Source organism: Centrocercus urophasianus, unplaced genomic scaffold, assembly GCF_019232065.1.
Source record: "Centrocercus urophasianus isolate 14NV4802_14NV808 unplaced genomic scaffold, USGS_Curo_1.0 seq_17, whole genome shotgun sequence".
In the NCBI taxonomy this organism is placed as follows: Eukaryota; Metazoa; Chordata; class Aves; order Galliformes; family Phasianidae; genus Centrocercus; species Centrocercus urophasianus.
The window spans coordinates 31623174-31637783 of NW_024884722.1; the positions used below are offsets into that span (position 1 = coordinate 31623174).

General features: G+C 39.7%; 1 protein-coding gene across 3 annotated transcripts in view; it reads left to right on the top strand.

The window, feature by feature from the left end:
* RASGEF1A (RasGEF domain family member 1A) overlaps window positions 1–13354 on the top strand; it is a 43936-nt gene extending 30582 nt beyond the window's left edge. For 2 of the 3 annotated variants that reach the window (XM_042818796.1, XM_042818795.1), the window contains exons 4-13: window positions 1552–1689; window positions 5112–5333; window positions 5622–5696; window positions 5907–5999; window positions 6780–6882; window positions 7172–7251; window positions 8202–8393; window positions 9258–9381; window positions 9666–9738; window positions 10713–13354. In XM_042818796.1, coding sequence (XP_042674730.1) covers window positions 1552–1689; window positions 5112–5333; window positions 5622–5696; window positions 5907–5999; window positions 6780–6882; window positions 7172–7251; window positions 8202–8393; window positions 9258–9381; window positions 9666–9738; window positions 10713–10737 — 1125 coding nt within the window. In that variant the 3' untranslated portion in view covers window positions 10738–13354. Of the gene's footprint in view, window positions 1–1551; window positions 1690–5111; window positions 5334–5621; window positions 5697–5906; window positions 6000–6779; window positions 6883–7171; window positions 7252–8201; window positions 8394–9257; window positions 9382–9665; window positions 10410–10712 lie in introns of those variants that run through there. The other variant, XM_042818797.1, reaches the window with a different exon arrangement.
* Window positions 13355–14610: the final 1256 nt, after the last annotated feature.

Here is a 14610-nt window from a genome sequence, read left to right on the forward strand (position 1 = left end):
CAAAGGATGCCTGGCTATCTGCTGCAAAGAAAGCAAATCACAGTGACTGCTGAGCATTGCTATGTGCAATAGGAAGTCAGTGTTCACACAGAGCTGCTCACATCATAGCCAGAGGATTTGGGGATCTTTGTTCCCCCATCCTCCCATATTCAATTCCAAAAGGTAATAAATAATAATACCATCAAAAGGAATTTTGAAGCAGCTTTTGATGGTCAGTGCAGTAAGCATGTACCTCCTCTGTTAGCTCTGATGGAATGGAAGCACACTGGCTACCTAATTAGTTATATCAAAACAGAATTATTCATTCTTTTAATAATTATAGGCTCCACACATCCTCTAGTGAACAAGCATAACTTGTATTTTCCTCAAGGCAGATGACAATGGGAGTTTAGTGGACTGACAGCTGTAATACAGAGCTCAGACTCTGTCTGGAAAGATGTTGAAGTTGGGTCTCAAAGCAGCAGCACTCACAGAAACCAAACTTTCAGATCTGATCAATGATGTTTTTGGTTAGGAAGCTCCATCAGTTCTTGTAAAACATTATCTATTGGTCTTAGAAGGCGATTCACTGATTTCTTGTAGCTACACACACATGCCAAAATCACCTTCTGTAACCCCTAAGTTGCTGATGAGGAATGCAACAAGGACAATATATTGCAGATAAGGAGAAGGAACTGCTGTGTAATGGAACATCAGTTTACGCAAGCAGGGAGGTAAACAGATGAAAGCTTCCCCATTTTCCCCTCAGTGTATCACAAGTTGGGTGGAAAATAAATATAACTTGAATTAAGTTTTGATTCTTTTTATTCTTTAAGTCTTCTTAGCACTCTCCCCCAGTTTTGCAAGAGCGCTCCTTCAGTTGGAGAGAGCAGCCTCAGTGAACCTATACTACTTGCATTACTGGCATCCAATTCAGGTCTAACTGATGGAAAGCTTTAGAATATTCACAAGTAACAGAAGAACTTAAAAAATGGCTGTCCTTTCCTGTTCTGTCATTGATATATTTTTGAGTAACAGTCAATACTGATTTTCAAAGTCCATTTTTATTTGGATGTCGTGGAGAGAACACAGACCCACCTTTCCTACTGTTTTGATGCACAGATTCATATAGAGGGTCTGATAAATTCTGTAGAACAGAAGTGTCTTTATGAACCTCTCTCACAAGCTATACCTGGTACATGCTGCATTAGGTATGCATTTGAAATGAAACATGAAGGTACCACTGCCCCAGATGGCAGAAATCAAACTCAAGTCCCATTGGCTTTAATCAAATAAGATGCTTAAACTATCCTGTCATCTTCCTGGCTCTATACAATTAACCTTGAAAATATCTTCAAAGCACTTGCTAAGAGACATGACCAAGCTATCTTGAACGGGGGCTAAATCATATTGTTCAGAAGTATGGTTCAAGTTCAGTGTGTTCTTTTTTCTCCCTTTCATTTGCCACGAGTGCAAAGTATTTTCAAGCTTGTCTAAATTTATGTAAGCCTTCATCAGGTTCTGCTGTCAGAAAGGTCTATGGTCAGTAATTAACTCCGTATTTCTTTCTAGGCAAAGCTGAAGTCCTTCGCTGCCAAAATCATCCAGCTCCTGAAGGAATGGACTGAAACTTTCCCCTACGATTTCCAAGATGAAAAATCCATGAAGGAGTTGAAGGAGATTGCTCACAGGATCACCCAGTGTGATGAGGTAGGGATGGAGGGGCAGGAGAAAAAACGTTAAGTTGGAAAACAGTATTTGTGTCCACCTTTACAGGTGACTCATCACGGCACAAACTGTTGGTCCTATGCACAGGGTTTTCTGAATGGACTACAGCAGCAGCTACTAGGCTGCCCTGTGGCTGCAGGACAAAGGCTGAGTAATTAAGTTAATGGTCCATTAGCAAGAACTATGTATAATCACCAAGTGTAAGAGACAAAACTCACAGCAATATGAAAAAAGATGCAGAAGGAGAAAGGAAAGAACAGTGATGCTAATGGCACGATGTAGTTAACTTGCATACTGAATTACATGCCATCCTTTGTGCTTTGCTACTGCTCTGCGTTCAAGTCCCACAGAAACATCAACTAGTTTGTAGAAGCATAGAATAGCCTGGGTTGGAAGAGACCTTAAAGATTATGTAGTTCCAACCCTCTGCCATGGGCAGGCACCAGATCAGGGTGTCCAGAGCCCCACCCAGCCTGGCATTGAACACCTCCAGGGATGGGGCATCCAAAACTTTGCCAAGCAACCTCTTCCAGCACCTCACCACCTGAGATAGGTCAGTGTCCTCCAGCTCAAAAAGATACTTATGAGGGACTTCTAGGGTGCCACGCACAGTATTTTCACAAAGGATGTTCTTTGAGCTATGCTAGCCAGCCAGTCATTAATCCAACCAGGTCTGAGTTTACAGTCTAGGGAGGGGGTAGGATGGGGAAACAAAAGCACCCTTGAACTCCCAAGAAGGGCAAGGGAATCATCTGTAATGTGTTTGTGTGAACACGAAGGGTTACTTTGCAGAAGTTTCTCCTTCTTTTGAAGGCCAAAACTTCAAGATACTCCTGAGAACAATTAGCAGGAAATGGGAAGACAATTGTACTGTAAGCTGTTTTTGTTGATCCAAGCACAGAGAAAATGAAGAGCAACAGGTTTTTCAGCACTGTGTGAATCAGTGGTAGGGCAGTGACAGGCGTTACCAGGTTGCCAAAAGGAAATATGTCAGTTGTGTTGCATCAGCAAAATTGTTTACTTGGCTGCTGCTAAATGTCACTGCCTTAGTAAGAGAAAAGCAGATAGGATTATATTATGCCTTCTATTCCCTTGTAAACAGGACAGAGAGGTGTACCTTGGCAGACATGCAACTGTGAGAGGGAACTTGGCAAAACAGTGATTGTTGAGCATGTATATCTTGGTATTTTATTCATCCACCATTTTAAACTAGAAAAACATTGTGACCTTTCCTTCTTTTCCCCTTTCCTCTCACTTGTATGTATGAATAAATTCTCACTCAGGAGAAAACACCTCAGAATGGCTCAGCACACTGGTGTCTGAAGCTCCTGGGATGATGTTCATTAATTACAGCATCATATTATTTACCCCCTTCACAAAGCTGCAAGTTCATCAGGAAAGAGCTATGCACTTCTGTCTTCTAGGAGACAGAACGCGATACTGACAAAATAAAAGCAGCTCTTGCTCTCAGTATTTGTTGCTTCTTTCCTGTTCTAAGAAAAGAGCCATACTGTGCTTCAGCAAGGAATTACGGTAATGATTCAGATTTCTTTTTTAAGTTACTATATTAAAGTTTTTCCAATCCCTGTAGAGCACTATTCTCACTTAGATGATAGCAGAATCAAACAAGAACTGACACACAGCAGTCACACTCATCCTCATAATACAAGGCTGCGTATCAGTTAGGCACAGGACTGTTGGAACACAGACACGGACAAGTTATTTTCAACACACTGACACTGGAAATTAAACGCCATGTCACACCTGCTCAGACCAGCTGAAACTTTCAGCTTTATTTTCTGAAGTTATGAGAAAATTTAGGGTAAGACCAGGAAAAGAAGAAAACAGCCAAAACTCTCTAAGAGCTTTGGTCTAAATGTTAAGGTATGACAAATTCCCAGTAGCTTAAGTAACCCAGTTTTTAACATCACTGCAGTTTCTTCATACGTTTACACCCAGTATATATTTGAATTTCACCTGTCTTCAGATTTGATTCCCTATGATCCAAAGCCAGAAAGTTTTTCTCCTCACAGAGGCATGGCAAGTTGGGCACAGCAGCTGAGGTCAAGTGATTTCAACAGAAAGCTCAGTATAGGGGAGAGCAGAATTAGCTCTCTATTTTAGACCTCTACCATGTTCCCTTGGCATTTCTAAGCACTTGTAGCACAATATCCAAAATGGCTCCAGCCAGCTGCTGTTTAGTGGTAATCCAGTTGCTCATCAAGATGAGCTACACTGCTTCCAGCTTTTCATTTTATTCCACTTGAGAGTTGGATTATTGCCTTGTAAAGCAACATTCTGACACTATTATTGCTTAATTATAACATGCAATATACAAGTATTTGGTAGTCATCTTCTCTCACATCTGCTACATAATTTCCATTATCACTGCACATTAGTGGCTTTCTGAACCATCACAGTCATTGCAGCTCTTTCTAGTGCATCCAGTTGACTGGCAGAAAGCAATACAGCGTATTGTAAGCTAAGATCTCAACCTGTGGCTAATTTCAAGAGAAATAATTTGCACAAAAGCAGGAGAACAACAGCATAATGGAAAGGAAAAGGACTGTTAACAATTAGTTTTTCCAGCAACAGAGAGTGCAAGGTTAGAGAACTCAAGTCATTTGAAGAGGCAGCAGGAAGGACAGAGGAGTATAAATGCAATTAAGGTTAGCTCCTTGGGGTTGACTTCAGAAGGAAATGTCTGTAGGACACAAAGAGCCCGCTGCAAAAATAATTCAGTGGTTTTAGTTATCAAACAAAACCAAACCTGACTGGGTGGATTATATATTTTTTGCTTTACCAATCTAAGTGTTGGATCCATAAGGACATAAAACCTGCACAGAGCATTTTAAATTATCAAAGAACATGGATATGCCTAGATTGGTGGAGGGTTTAATTTTTCAAATCCACACTGGGGATATTTTAGGGCTATATTTCTGGATGTGATATGCATTCCCTGGATTCTACACTTGCCAAGTAGACTTGATCATCAGGGAGTCTGATCAGAATGGGAAGGCTTTTCATTTAAATCCTAGAACGGCCTGAGTTGAAAAGGACCACAATGATCATCTGGTTCCAACCCCCTGCTATGTGCAGAGTCGCCAACCAGCAGACCAGGCTGCCCAGAGCCACATCCAGCCTGGCCTTGAATGCCTCCATGGATGGGGCATCCACAGCCTCCTTGGGCAACCTGTTCCAGTGCCTCACCACCCTCTGGGTGAAAACTTCCTCCTAAGATCTAACCTAAACCTCCCCTGTCTCAGTTTAAAACCATTCCCCCTTGTCCTATCAGTATCCACCCTCGTAAACAGTCAATCCCCCTCCTGTTTATATCCCTCCTAAGCATATAAATGTATGCAAAAGTTATATGGTATAAGAAGTTGTGTCTGGCTTTCTTATAGGAAAATGGCACAGTGAAAAAGATCATTAGCCAGATGACACAGAATCTCCTGATGGCTCTCTCTGCACGGAGCCAGTACCAGGAAATCAAAGAGAAATTCCGGCAACCTGCTATGGACAAAGGCACCATCCTCAAAACCAAGCCACAGTCTACTCAAAAGGACATTCTGAGTGTGTGCTGTGACCCTCTGATCTTGGCACAACAGCTAACCCATATTGAACTGGTGAGACATAAGTTTGCGAGAGTTATTTTGTTTTCCATTTATTAAGTATTTATCTACTCGCTGTATTTTGCTGCAGGGTTCAGTGAAAGCCCCTAATGCGTTCATTAAATAATACACCAAGTGATGAATGAGAACATCTAGATAACTTCCATATAAACACTTGGTATTTATGAGTAAAGAAAGCTTAAAGAATATTAAAGTTATAAAACTGCCTAATAACTTAGGTCTTATTGGTGCACTGAACTCTGTCTGCCTGTACAGTGACAATCTCTAATCTTTCTGACTCAGGAACGGGTGAGCAACATTTACCCAGAAGATCTGATGCAGATTGTCAGCCACATGGACTCTCTGGATAATCACAAGGTACACGAAGGGGTACAGGGAAAAACAGAAGTAAAGACTAATCAGGATTCCTGTATGCTTTGTGCATGAAGGGTTTTCATTTTCTAACCTTCTTTAAGCTCGTGCCTTAAACAAAAACCAATAAGATTTTGAACAAGACAAAGCGTATCCCTTGGTATACCAACCTCATCACAATGAAGATTAATAAATACATGGTCTTTTCTCTTGCAGTGCCGAGGCGATGTTACCAAAACCTACAATTTGGAGGCCTATGACAACTGGTTCAACTGTCTTAGCATGCTGGTGGCCACTGAAATTTGCAGGGTAGGTACGAGCAGAAGATAAACTTGAAAAATAATCTTGTCCTTAAGCACAAGTTTTAGGTAGTGGTCTAAAAGAGATTCAAACAGAAGCAATGTAATTAAAGATAATTGCATCATTCAAGCATTAAATTATTTGCATGCTTTTGTTTAAGAGCAGAAGATTAAGAGTTCACAGCTATATTTGTCCTTGCAAGTGTTCTCCAGTTTTGGGTAGCTCCCATAGTAACAGACACGTAGCAAGATGGAAGTTGCATGGAGTTTGAGTTGGAAGTTTAAAATTGTTATATATTTATTTTCAAATGCATGCATGAATTTCTATGATAGGCATCTATACAGAATATAAGGGGAAAAGAATATCAAGACATGGCCATTATTCCTCTTTACATCCAGGCTACACACCCTGTTCTTAAGTCTGTCTGCTGCTGCCTCCTTAGGTTTAAGCGTTTTGACATAGATACTTCTGATAGCAGCTTGATGTTGTGCCCCTTTCCCAGAAATAGGAAGCAGCTGAGAGGTGTCCGGCTTGTTCATACAAGTTCACTAGGACATGGAACTGAATTACACTCTTCCACAACTGGGCAAATAATTGGTAATGGCCTCACATACTATTTTAATAAAAAAATATCTTCATAAAATATCCTCAGGCCTACATACTCAGATTGCTTAACTAGATAAAGCCTTGAAGCCTCTCTTCAATCAGCTTGTAATAATGCCTTCAACCAAAAATGCCAACCAAAATTCAGACCACCCCTTCCTTCTTAACAGATCTTGATTTTTCCAGGTTGTAAAGAAAAAACAGCGTACAAGAATGGTGGAATTTTTCATTGATGTGGCAAGAGAGTGCTTCAACATTGGAAACTTCAACTCAATGATGGCTATTATCTGTAAGTAACCTGAACACAGATGACAAAAGGCACCACATTTTGCAACCAACTGTCAGGACCACGCTTATACTTGCCTTAAGCTGGCTGACTACACCACACCAGCCCTTCTACAGGCACAGTACGCATCAGTGACAGAGGAAAGCTTGTGTGTGGTGGTAGGGTGTTACCTACCTCTTCTGTTTGTCAAGCTGAACTGCCTTCCAAAGTATAAGCAAAGTGCTGCCATAAAAGTATGTATTAACCCTATGTTCCTTCAACTCAGTTGCTTGTGTCTTTTCTCCCCATTCAGCTGGCATGAACTTGAGTCCTGTGGCACGGCTAAAGAAAACTTGGTCCAAGGTCAAAACTGCCAAATTCGACGTGTTAGAGGTATGTGTAAAGGTCAGACTTGATTTAGAAATCCGTTAGATAGTAATTTCACAGTGATGGTCTGCATTAAATCAAGTCAGAGATCACAGAGGCTCACAGATCTGTGACATCTGTCAATGGTCACCTGCATATAAACATCAGGGAGAGCGTTTCCTGAATTCCAAAACTCTTGCTTAACTGCAAAAGAGTTAACGTATGTTTTCTGTAGGCTATCATATCTTCTGCAGGCTACCTATCATATCTTTACCCCCCCAGCATCAAAGTACCTTACATTCTTCATGCAAGTGAATGCTTTTTTGCATCCCATAAAACTGATTAGAGTACTCCATCTAGTGGCCTGAATCTGAATGAAAACTAAATTTAATTGCAATCGTTAGATTAACGACAGCAAGTCGAAATAATTGCCTCTTCTTACCCCCCAGTAGTCATTTATTATTTCTTTTCATCTTTGTGTTAGCAATGGAATGAAAACACAGAGTAAAGCTATTATGTAACCCTCCTTTCAAACAAGACAAGAATTAGGAAACAAAACTTCTGAATCCAGGGAAATTCCTTGAGAGAGAGAGAGAGAGTAGTGAGGTGCTGGAACAGCTGCCCAGAGAGGCTGTGGATGCCCCATCCCTGGAGGTGTTCAAGGCCAGGTTGAATGGGGCCCTGGGCAGCCTGGTCTAGCATTAAGTGTGGAGGTTGGTGGCCGTGCATGTGGCAGGGGGGCTGGAGCTTCATGATCCTTGAGGTCCCTTCCAACCCCGGCCATCCTGTGATTTCTGTGATAATCCAGACCTGATTACAACATAAGGTACTATATTTTATAAGCTTAAAAGGTACCCAGTGAAATCATACAGCATGTACTCCGATAATATCAGGGTTGGTGATTTTTTTTTTTTTTTTTTTTTAATAATATTTAAGTCATTTTTGTGACACGACTGCCTTTCCCCCCATAAAAACAGCATCACATGGATCCATCCAGCAACTTCTGCAATTACCGCACGGCCCTGCAAGGAGCAGCACAGCGATCTCAGACTGCCAACAGCAATCGAGAGAAAATAGTCATCCCAGTTTTCAACCTGTTTATCAAAGATATCTACTTCCTGCACAAAATACATACAAACCGCTTACCCAATGGGCAGATAAACTTCAAGGTAGGGTTTGGTTTTTTGTAAGATCTATAATGCTTAGGCAAACACTGTGCATTACAGTTTTCAAGTGTCAAGATGTTTAAGCATTGCTGTCAACTAGACTAAATGATACCACCATCCAGGGGAAGTGATATTAAGGTCTCAATACCAAGTTTCTGTGAAAGACCAGTGATTGCAGTTGCTACGTTTGTATTCTGTGTCCAGCAGAACCACACACAATTGCATGTGTAGAAGAGAATCCACAGGACTGCTGGCATTTAATTGCCTTCAGTTAAGAGGTAGGGTTTTAAAACAGAGTTAAAGAGAGATTAACTTCTGTTAGTTATGAAATGAAAAAAGCACACTGCAAACCATGAACTGCATGAATACAAAAGGAGGTGAAATCATATTTGTAACGAAAGAACTGATAGATGAAGATGGATAAGAAAAATAAGAATTTTGAAGCCAAAACTCAAATGTTAAAAAGTTAATCAATTAAAAACTGAACTTAAATAATCTTATCTTTGCCAACTGAGAAGGGAGATGTCTTCAAGGACGGTTACACCCGTGCAAGTTTTAAAATTAAATAAAAAATGCAAAGGCAAATACAAGAAAATTGTTTGGAACAGTAAACATTTGTCACTCCCCAGCTGTGCTCCTGAAATACGTTCAGAACCCCAAACTTTGAAAGCTATGTAAAGGCCACAGTACAGAGAAATTTCTTCTTCTTAAAAATGTAATAGGAAAGAATAACAAGGAAAGAGGTGGAATAAAGGATAGTAAGAGCAGAAACGTGAATGAGAATGAGACAGAGGCTCTGAAGTTACAGAGAGAAATCAGTATTTGAAGGAAAAGTGATTGTAAAGTTTTTTAAATTACCTCATGCAGAAATTCTGGGAAATATCAAGACAGATTCATGATTTCCTGACATGGAAGCAGGTCGAGTGTCCTTTTGAAAAGGACAAGAAGATCCAGAGTTATCTACTCACTGCACCCATTTACAGTGAAGAAGGTAAAAACCCTTACTGAACATTATATCGTCTTCCTATTTAAAGTACAGAGTGAACAGTTAGCAGACAAGAACAGTATTTCATAAGCATGTATTATCAGTTCCACATTGGCTCCTGATAGGAGTAAACCTCACTAGTAAAGTCTTAAATTACAACTGTTATATGAAATATGTTATGTTATATATATATTTCATATAACATATGAAATATGTTATATGCAATATGTTATATTATTTTATATTGGTTTCATTTAAAGAATCCAATTGTTCTTTTTCTTATTTACCAGCTCTGTTTATTGCATCTTTTGAAAGTGAAGGTCCAGAAAACCACATGGAAAAAGACAGCTGGAAAACACTCAGGTAAGAAAATTTCTTCCTCAGCATGAGATTTTTACAGACACACATACATGCTTGTGAACTCTTCATAAGCACTGTCGCACATTCAACTCAGCTTTATCTGCAGCCTGAGAACATCAAAAAACAGGTACAAAAGAGTGAGCTTTTTTGGAAAAAAAAAAAAAAGTGAAAAGAAACTTTTTTGAAAAAGTGAAAAGATTCCTGCCTATTTGCATGTCCATCCAGTAAATAATTCCATTTTGGCCTAAATGTACTTCATTTCTTTCAAAATTCAAATCCGATTAAAAATTATATAGAATTCTGATAAAACTTCTCTAGTCAACTCAGGCTCCAAGAGCACTGCTTGAGACCATGAGAGAACATACTCAGTTCAGGCTATCAAACATAGTCTTAGAGTCTGTATTTGAGTCTCTATTGTACTGCAAGCAATAGTTGAAGACGAGGAGGGAACTTATGTCACTTGCCTGAGCACATTCTGAAGGCTACAAAGGTTATATCTTTATTTCAAGTCAGTATTATTTTGGAATTTAGAGAGATAAACTAATTTGTAATTGTTGAAAAATCAACCCTTTCATATAATCCTAGAACGGCGTGGGTTGAAAAACACCACAATGACCATCTGGTTCCAAACCCCTGCTATGTGCAGGGTCACCAACCAGCAGACCAGGCTGCCCAGAGCCACATCCAGCCTGGCCTTGAATGCCTCCATGGATGGGGCATCCACAACCTCCTTGGGCAACCTGTTCCAGTGCCTCACCACCCTCTGGGTGAAAATCTTTCTCCTAAGATCTAACCTAAACCTCCTCTGTCTCAGTTTAAAACCATTCCCCCTTTTCTTATCACTCCTCCCCCATAAACAGCCTTTGAAGAAAGGCTTCCAGTTATGGAAGAAAGACAGGTCCATTGCCAACCTTTACCAAAACTGTAAGGACTATCACAATACAAAGCTTTTTTATTTCTATTACTTCTTTCTCTAGGACTACTCTGCTTAACAGGGCCTGAGATTTTTGGATCTGATCTGCAGACTACAAAGCACACAGAATGAATGTGTTTTTACAACCTGAAAGACTTGGACTGAGTTAAGATGACCTCACTGGTTGAGGTCTGTTTTGTATATACAGTACCTTTTATGAAACAAAATGTGGTAAATATTTCACATGTCAACCTTAAGGCACTTAAGTGAAGGGTTTTGTTTTTTTATTTAAGAAAAAAAAAAAAAAAAGGGCAGGGCCCTGTTCTCAGAGATGAAGCGTATCATGGGAGGTGGGATCCCTGGGGAGACCTTATTCTATCAGCATCCAAATTTTTATTTTTTATTACTTCCACCAAAACAAACAAAAGTTAAAACACACATCTCAGCTAGAGCCGGTGTTAAATACTCCATTGGACCAATAGCCTACACAACACTCTGTGTGTCTACCTGTGGTTTCATTCCAATTGGCGAGAGCGATCGTACATACGAGTGTTTGTAGAGTCAAGGCCTTAGACATCTGCAGTAAGCCTGTTCCTCTCCTACATCAGAAAATAGTGCCTTACAAGGTACTGACATTGTGTAGTGTACCTTCTATTACGCTGGATTGGAAGCAAGGAAAATAAAAATATGGATGTCTCAAAACCAGCCACAACGTACTTTTTAATTAAAATGAAGAATATGACACGTGAGGTAGAGTATACCTGCCTGTGACATTGATGGTGCAGCAAACGTATTTTTGTTACACGATTTAAAGAGAAGACGGGGTAACTACTGAGGGTTGTGTGTCTGTGTGTGCGTATGTGTGTGCATGTGTGACTTCGCACACGTCTTCTGGGAACAATCCTTCAAATTCTGATTGTCAGAATAGTTTGTGTTTTCCTTTCCAAAATCAGGGATTTTAATTTTTTTTTTTTTTTTTTTTTAAAAGAGAATGATGTCTAACCTAGATTATCTCTGCAAAACAGATTCAATATGTATTTCTGCCAACAGTTTACAGAAAAAAAATAATCATGCACAAATAAAGGAGAGGGAAGTTAACTCAGATGTCCAACTAAGGCTAAAATTGCCAAAGAGGGTCAAGAGCTCATCTCTACTGACTTGGGCATTTAAACCCCTTGGTTCCTTCAAAAATGCTAGTCTGGACTTCAAGACCAAAGCAAAGACTGACTTACATCATGAACTTGTTCTAGTGTTTTGCAAGCCATGACAGTCTGGGGCAGGACCCACTGAAATCTATAGGAAAACAATATAAGGAACTAATCAAGCCTTTGGATCTACGTCAAGGTTAGAGATGATCTATAAACTCATTGATAGCTAGAAGTAATGCCCATCACGTCCAACTTCTCCTTTTCACCCTAAGTTTATACCTATTTATCTATCCAGATGAGCATGAGAAGCTTAAGACTAAGCTATCCATTTCAGAAAAAATGTTACATATTTCAATATTTTTTTTTTCCCCTTCTCCCCAAACGTCAAGTTAAGAAAAAAAAGAAAATAGGCTCAGATTGAAAACTACTTTGCTTTGTGAATTATTACCTGTGAATATCTACTACCCTTTCCAGTAATTGTTCTCTGCCCTCGCATGAGGGCCAGGTATTCTTAAACGAAGACTGAGCTGGGCTGTTGTATTAGAACTTTTCTTTCTTCACAAGCCCTTTAAAGTGCTGTGGTTACAGACTTCTGTCATAGATCATCACAGAGGATCTCTGCACCACTTCAGTTAAAAATGGTCCATTTTGAGTAGTATCCTATTCTGTTCTGCGTTGAAGCAGGTACAAGACTTGCTGGAGCGAGGGTCAAGTTTATTCCAGTCCAGTTGCCTCTTCTTGCTGAGTGCCTACAGCCTCGAGCAGCGCCACTGTTTCACGTAGCATCAGTACACACTTAACAGAAAATGTTTGCTGTGTTGGCCCTGCACTACAGTGAAATATTCAAGAGCCTTCCCCCTCTCTCCCTATTCTCCCTCCTGCCCCCTGCTAAATACTTAAAATTACAACAGTGAGTTGGGGTAGTAGCAGAGAGAAATTAACATTTTGCTATTCCCATAGCATTGGGATTAAAGAGGAAGAAAAGCAAGTTATGCCTTGCAGAAGTAGGAAAAAGTAGAACTGTTGCCAGGAACAGCCCAGAAAAGGAGAAGGGATAATTCTTATGATCTGCTGCTATTTTTCCTGTGCTGAAGTACTGACCTTCAGTCCTGGACTAGAGTAAGAATATTTATACTGTATTATTACAGTGTTTTGCACTTTCAGAGATGTTCTAGCTAGTAACATTGTTGGACACTATAAAAGGGATTGTATATCAGCTTTGTTTATGTAATTGAGATTTAAAAGGGATGCTTAAAATTTAAGAAAAAAATATATATTTGAAATGCAATTTTAGAACACTTCCTGTAAATGTATTAAAAAAAAAAAAAAGCTTTCACATGAATGTGCACTTCACTGGTCAATCAGTCCTAGTATATACTTGAAATCAATGCAGTATCCACATTGGTTCCTTTTTCTTTTTCTTCCCTCAGTTTGATACATTCCTTAAATACTGTGTTTTGCTATTCTGAGCTGAAATGCTAAATATAAAGCTGTACCATAAAGCAGGATATTCTGTGTTTGACTGGATGTGCTTGCATTAATAAAAAAGAGTTGCTTCAACAAGACCCAACTTTTTCTGTGGCTGTTTTTCCACTTGCAAACCGACACAACAAACCAGTGTGTGAACGTGGTGAACCAACTGTGGAAGATAATATCATTGCAAAGAATTTTTTTTTTTACTGCAATTTAAATCCTGACTTATTAAGCCCCGATCTGCAAAGGAAATCCAGCCTTCCTAATGCTTCGCCACAGTCCTACCACACTACCTCCTACCCCAAGGATATAAGCCTTAAAAAAATTGTTTGACCTCACAATTATAGGAGCTCTGGAGATCCCCTAAGCATTTTTCATCTGTTTAAAAAACACTGTGGAAATTGTTTTGGTAACCAGACATCCACAGCTGACAGACTGACAGAGCAGAACAGCACTACTTTCAGTCATCGTGGCTCATTAGAAAAGATAATGTTTACCAATGTTCAGAGGATCAAGCAGACAGGATTCCTGATGACCAGTTCACACTCTTAATTCGCCCATTACAGCCTTGAAAACTCATTTCCAGCTACTTCCCATCCAGTCATAGAACTGCTCAGGTTGGAAAAGATTTTAAAGATCATCAAGTCCAACCCCAGCTTAACCATACTACTCTAACAACCCTCTACTAAATCACATCCCTGAGCACCACATCAAACGGTTTTTAAACACACACAGGGATGGTGACTCAACCACCTGCCTTGGGAAGCCTATTTCAGTGCTTAACAACCCTTTCCGTAAAACTTTTTGGGATATCATTGGGATAAGTTAGCTATTTACACAGGCATAGGAGGAAACAATAAAATGGTTTTCCAGGTGCTTTACTTCCATTAGAGAACAACACAACTACAGTAAACAGCAACTGATTGCCAGCAAGATGTTTCTAGCAATAGTAGTAGCAACCTCATTTATCAAGTTAATAGTTCAAAGCCAAGCTAAAAAAAACAGCTTTCTTTCAGCAAATAATTCTCAGGCAGCGAAATTCAGCTGATAACAGATATTCAAACATATTCAAACATACTTGGGGGATATAAAACATAATTTTTCTGAAAATAGTAAGAAAGATCTTATTCAGTCTGCAGTGTAATGAAGTTCACCAAGGCCACTCCAGCCTCCCATCTAATTGGAAAAGCCTGAAAACAATGTATGGAAAATGTTTTGTCTTAAAGCTCTCTGCAGCCATCATATAAGCCTGTGTGGACAATGAGAGAATTAAAAAGTCAGAAACACTTATCCTAAACTAGTACAACTGTAGAGGAAATCCCCAGACCAGTGAGCATGCAA